The sequence below is a fragment of the Halyomorpha halys genome, unplaced genomic scaffold (genome assembly GCF_000696795.3).
Source record: "Halyomorpha halys isolate HHAL.00 unplaced genomic scaffold, Hhal_1.1 Scaffold1059.1, whole genome shotgun sequence".
Taxonomy (NCBI): domain Eukaryota; kingdom Metazoa; phylum Arthropoda; class Insecta; order Hemiptera; family Pentatomidae; genus Halyomorpha; species Halyomorpha halys.
The window spans coordinates 94275-101074 of NW_027108502.1; the positions used below are offsets into that span (position 1 = coordinate 94275).

The following is a 6800-nucleotide window of genomic DNA, read 5'->3' on the forward strand; positions in this document are numbered from 1 at the left end:
AAATTTAATATGTATATTGTTTCAAAAAGAAAGAATTGTTCTTGAATTACTACATAGATAAATAGTATCAAATCATAAAAATGTGGGAGCAGTGCAACCTTACTGTGGTAAGGCACTGCTCTTCTAACTCTGACTTTGGCTGGAATAGATAATTATTTATTCTGTTACTGTAGCCATAAGCCAACCCTGGTGGTCCAGGAGCTCTCTGGGGTACACTTTACTGGGAAAAAATCTGGCGGTCGAGCGTGATTCTGATCATATCACCTCCTTGCACAACCGTTGGTCTAGTAACATTACTTATAAAGTATTGCACCCCTAACCCTTCATGGGCTGTAGCGGTAGAGATTTATTTTACATCTTAAAAATATTAGATTGTAATTATGAAATTAAAACATAGCTTTTTGTTTCTGCTAAGACTTATCTAATATTCTCAAATTAACTTCTCTTATTATTATTATAAACAGTATCTATTTTCTCACCATAAAAGTAGAAAAGAAGATAAACGGCCCTAATTTTGGGAAAACTTAAAATTTTCCAGCAGATTTTAGTCTTGGTTGCATTCCCTAAAATTAGCACTTATCCTCAATATTTCCAGAAAATAAACCCCTTTGAGTAGTATTTATAAGCAATTTTGAGTATAATAACCTCTTTGAGTAATGTTTTATCACAATTTTTGCAATTAGATGTAAAAAAAAAAAAAAATCAAAATTCCCAATTTCGCCAGTTTTTAAATTAATGAAGGAAATATATCCTCCCTCCTCTATTTCTCCTGTAGCAATGTCCTTGAACTTGGCCAAGGACTAAGAGAGAATTGTCCCAGATTGCTTCAGAACTTTGTGGGTTTGAATCCCACTTGAGGCAGTCAATATTTATTTAATGGTGGCACCAAGGAATGATTCACATTCCCATTTCCTTTGCTTCATTGAATCAATGGTCAACAAAATTACATTATTAGTAGTTTAATAATGCTAAATTTTAAAATAAATTGTTTGAGGTTAACTTTCTCAAATTAGATTTATATTTGTGTTGTTAAAAATGGGGTTTAGGGTCCTATATATTGTTCAGTTAAAAATATACTAAAAAAAAAAAAAAAAAGAAAAAAAGATCTTATAACCATTCTATTAATGATTTTAATGACCCTATGATCAAATAATTCTTATATCTGTTAACCACATCAAGAAGATAATCTCGTTGTGAGAACCATGGCCTTTAAATAAATATTTCTGTTCTCTTTGATTACCTTTGTTCTCTTGAAGGCCATTCTAAGGAGCCAGGACAAAACAAACTAAGATAAAAGGTCCAAGATAACTATTTGTGTTTGTTATCTTTATTTGTTTAGTAATTCTATTTATTATATGCTCAAATTGTAAGTTTATAAATAGTGTTGATAGTTTTGTTGATTATTGATTATTAAACGTGTTCGATGTAGATCCTTCTATACCTCTATCAATACTTACCCCTTTATTCTATCACTTAAATGCATTTATAACTAATAATTCTTTCAAGTATTTATTTTGGATTTTAATTAATTCAAATTTAGTTTAAATACATTCCAAAATGTTGTATTCTTTACCCATACTATGAAGCATTTTTTTTTTAAAAATAAAAGTGAGATGGTCCAAGAAAAAACTCAAATAGTCGTAAAACTATTTTATATGAGTCTACATTTTGCCACACTTTGCAAGGCTTCATCAGGGCTAAAAAAGGTGTACACACTTAAATGGGATAATAATAAATGAACAATGTAAATTAAAATTTAAAATAAAATGTACAATGAAACTTAAAATTAAATAACAATAACAGGTTTTAGACAATTAAAGAAAACAGAAATATAATTTTTTTTTTGTATATGTTCTTGTGTATAAAAGGATAGATAGAAAGATATACACAAGTTATCTAAGATATAAAGGAAAGTATAAAAAGATATACACAAAAAATGTATATCTTTTTGTGTGTACTGTTGTACACATTAAAAGATGGAAAAAGGGAATAAGAGTAAAATCGAGAATAAATAAATATAACGAACAAGATAAAAAACATTCCTTGCAGATGGCAAGCGACCAAGGAAATGAGTTGACAGGTAGGAGAGAGTGTGGTTTTAAACCAACGTAAAAATATGCTACATTTGAAAATAATGTTAAAGTAAAGAGTATTAAAAAATTAAAGAAATATTTAAAAAATAAACATAAAATGTACATAATAGGGGAAGAAAAAAAAGGTATAAAGTACAAAAAAGAAGAAATCAAATTAAAAGACTGGATACAATAAATATAATATGGTAATAAAAATAAAATAATATATAGGATAAATAGTGTTACAAAAGTGTGTCAATTATAAAATAGAAACATTAATATAAAGTAATGAATGTAAGTATAAGTTGGAGATAAAATATGAATATAAAGTACAAATTAAATTTATAAAAATAAAATAATAGGATGGATAGTAAAATATAAAGAAAGAAAAGAAAGTATAAATAAAAAATAAATAAAAACAGATAAAAGGATGGATAGTAAAATATTAAGAAAGAAAAGAAAGTATAAATAAAAACAGATGAAAGGATGGATAGTAAAATATAAAAAAAGAAAAGAAAGTATAAATAAAAAAAGATAAAAGGATGGATAGTAAAACATAAATAAAGAAGCAAAAGTATGGATAAAAAATTAATAAAAATAGAGAAAGGATGGATAGTAAAATATAAACAAAGTATAAATAAAAACAAATAAAATGATGCATAGTAAAATATAAAGAAGGAAAAGTAAGTATAAATAAACAGATAAAAGATATGGAAGGAAAATCAACTTCTGAAATGCAGAACATAGATTTTTTTTATAATACTAAATTTTTATATAAACCTGAGATTTTATTTTGAGTCAGATGAAATTGAGCTCTCTTGATGTTCCAGTTAAGAAAAATAATACTGTCTAATTTGAAAAAATCAAACCTAATTTCCCTCAATAATGCATCTTAGCTCTTAAAGACAAAAAAAAAACAAGGTTTTTCTCCTGTTATATTCTATATAAAATAGTAAATAATGTTAATCATAAAAATAAAAGAAAAATTTACTAAACTTATTCACCTAATTTTTTTTAAAAATTTATTTATTGCTATTTACAACTGTACATTTAGTAAATTTGATCTTAGTTAAAATGGAATGTTATAGGTGTGTAGAGAAACTATCCATTGGTAGCTCTAATGACGTTTTACAGTAGCAGGTCTCGTGGCCATTTTCTTTTCAGGTGCCTTGGAGGATTGTCAGGAATGGAAGAGGAAGCTAGGTTAGAATCTAGGTTTGGGTAGCTAGGGAGTTTATAATGGAAGGAATGATATCTGGTTCAGACTAGATCGGTTACATAGGGAACATTAAGGTCTTTATGTATGATTTTATTAGTGACAAAGTAAGGAGCATATTGAATATTTCAAAGGATTTTAGACTGCAAGAATTGGATATGAGAAGAATTCAAAGGATTTAGTGGAGTACCCAAAGCTCAACTCCGTATGTCCAGATTGGCTTTATTACAGTCATGTAGAACATCTTTTTGTAATGAATTTGGAGTTTAGACCGTTTGTCCAGTAAGTGCTGTAATAGTAGAAAGTGAACAACAAAAAAACTGCTCGTAGATTTCAATAACTATAACACCTATTTGACAAACGCTCTAAATTTCCCATTTACTACAAAAAACTATTATGCACTATGATAATCAGGCCTATTTGGATATAAGGAATTGAGCTTTTGGGCTCCACTAAACCATCACATTCCTCTCGTATCTAATTCTTACTATCTAAAATCCTTGATGCTCCTTACTACATCACAAATAAACTCATCCCTAAGACCTCAACATCCCATTCATTGCAGATTTGGCCTGAAATAGATATACCACATTTCATTCCAAAATCTTTACCTACCCTAACCTATTAGTTCTTTATCTCTTATCCTCAACAATCCCTGATCTTGATATCATTCTCTGAGATGTCTGAAAAGAAGACGGCCATGGGATCTTCTAATTTAAAGCAATGATTGAAGTATCACCATTGGGTGGTTCCTTCCCAAGATTATCATGTGTCCTGAAACATTTATCACATTTGCTTGTTGTATTTTTTTTTTTTTTTTTATACAGTTGTTAATTTCAATCCATATATGCAATAACCAGAGTTGGGCAACAATGAAACTAATAGCTAAAATTGCCATGGTAACGACACTTATTCATGAATGAACCATTGATAAATAAATACCGTATCCATGGCAATTCAAGCTATTAGTTTCAACTATAGCTAATTGTTGCCCATCTCTAGCAATAAAGAAACCTCCAACATTTTTGTGAACTTGTTTTTTATAAGCTTCATCAATAATTTTGCCCCGAATTTTCATTTCACAACATAAAATCAAGACAGCATTCCTCTATATCAATATTAGATACAGATTGAGTCTTGAATTATTTTGTAAAATTAAAAAATTATCAATATAGGTTATAAAGATTAAAAAAAAATTTTTTTGAGTGTAATAATTTAAATTAAAATTAATGTTTAATTATTTATATTCATTTTGAAAAATTACCATTTCATATTATATTATATGACAGTTATGATAAGATTAAATAGGAATATATTTTTAAACCATCATTAAATATATTATGTTATGTAGGTCAAACCCCTGGAACCATACTTTGCACAAGCATTCCCGTTCGGGGACGATCTAATATTGGACAGCGAGATCCTGATGATTGATACTAATACTGGAAAACCTCTTCCATTTGGTACTCTTGGAATCCATAAGGTATGTGTGTTCTTTGTTATATAGTTTAAAATATCTTGTTTGTTGTCTCATGAATTTAATGATAATTCATAAATATATATATATTTATCTAAAATGGTTGTATTTCATTTTTTTTTTTCGAATAATATTTATTTTAGTTAAAATTTTTCACATTCACAAAGGCTACAAATTATGGGATTATAGAGTTATTTATTTATATTTTCATTATATTATCGGTCTAAATCCAAATTCAAAATAGTTTAACTGCAACTTTCTGAGAGCAGTTTTTGGATTATGGTTGGAGGTATATGCTACTAAAAGCTAATTTATAATTTTGATGGATGTCATTTGATCATTTTATATATTTAATTAGTAACATCAACAAAATTTGCTGTTACACCACTTTGGCTTTGGATCTACGATATATGACCATAGAGAATTAGACTCACTGGGTAAAATTTTTGTGAAGAAATTCATTTGTATAAATTTAAGAGGTTGACTCCTATCTTTTAATTCATTTAAGAAAAAAGAAGATTAAATATATTATTTATTTACAGGATGTCCAGAAAGTAATTATGTTATTTTAAAAGTTAAATTTATTATAAACCAAAAATCTCCTAGGAAAATAATTTATTTATCAACAATATGCGCATTATGGTAAACTATTTACCACAAATAATATTGTAAAGATGTATAAAAAGGAGTGAGTTGTTTCTTCTTTGAATTACAAACAGACAAGTGGACTCTGGTGAGGAGCGGGTATTACGATACAGCTTGGTTTCCATTAACCATGAAAAAATTCCATTAACCATGTGTCAAAACACCCGCCCACCTGCCTAATGCCCCCTTGGTGAAAGTTAATTGGAAATTTCATTCACCAAAATTGGTAGACATCATGTGAATGGATCAGCAAAAAACACAAATAAACAGAAACTTATTTATTTGTGATGACGTTTCGACCTGAGTTACACGCCTCCCTGAGGGATGTTCTGCCAGGAGTCATCTTCTCCCCATATTAATCTACGGTCAACTATAACACCTTATTATCATTATAATTATTCTAAAACTAATATTTTCTGTGAGAACAGGAGACTTTAAGATAGTTTAATCAGGGAATATTTAAAAATCACAAGAAATTGGAAAACGGCATGAAACCCTCCTCTTCCGCCCTCTGTGGTAACATTGTTTATCTGATTTTTTAAAATGATAATTATAGGGAGTAAGTTGGTGCCGTTTTTCGATTTCAGGGGCTTTTTAAATATTTTGTTCTATCTCAAAGTCTCTCCTTCCCGTTTTAAGCTAATATTTCGAAAGTGATATAGGGCCCTCGCTCTCCGGGGGTTTAGCGGGGCGGGTCAGGTGGGGAAGGATGGCCTTTTTTTTTAGCGTTACAATCCTGCTCTTGTGAGATTGTGACATGTCGTTAGTCGACCAACCTACTCGCTATAATTGTCCGTTCTAAAAGACAGATAAGTTAAGCTACCATGGAGGGCAGGAGTGGCGGGTTTTGATGCCGTTTTTGATTTCAGGGGCTTTTTAAATATTGCTCGATTAAACAACTATCTCAAAATCTCTCCTTCTTATTTTAAGCTAATATTTCGAAAGTGATATAGGGCCCTCGCTCTCCGGGGGTTTAACGGGGTGGGTCAGGCGGGGAAGGATGGCCTTTTTTTAGCGTTACGATCTGCTCTTTTGAGATTGTGACATGTCGTTCATCGACCAACCTACTCGCTGAAATTGTCCGTTCTAAAATGTAAAAACAATGTACAACATGTCACAATCTCACATGAAGAGATCATAACACAGAGAAAAGGCCATCCTTCTCGGCTGGACCCGCCCCACTAAGACCCCTAGCAGCAACGATCCTATATCACTTTTGAAATATTTGCTTAAAATGGGAAGAGGAGACTTTAGTAAAGTTAAATCGAGCAATGTTTAATTAGCCCCTGAAATTGGATAACTGCGTAAAGAGGGAACCTATGGTCATTATTGATAAAATTTTAATCCGCTAATCCATTTCAAGATGTTTTACTTCTGTCATCTGATTATT

At 30.0% G+C, this 6800-nt stretch overlaps 1 protein-coding gene across 1 annotated transcript in view; it reads left to right on the top strand.

The window, feature by feature from the left end:
- DNAlig3 (DNA ligase 3) overlaps nucleotides 1–6800 on the top strand; it is a gene marked incomplete at its 5' end in the record, with an annotated part of 68748 nt that overhangs the window by 47996 nt on the left and 13952 nt on the right. Inside the window, 1 exon segment of the mRNA XM_067046830.1 lies at nucleotides 4640–4771. Coding sequence (XP_066902931.1) covers nucleotides 4640–4771 — 132 coding nt within the window.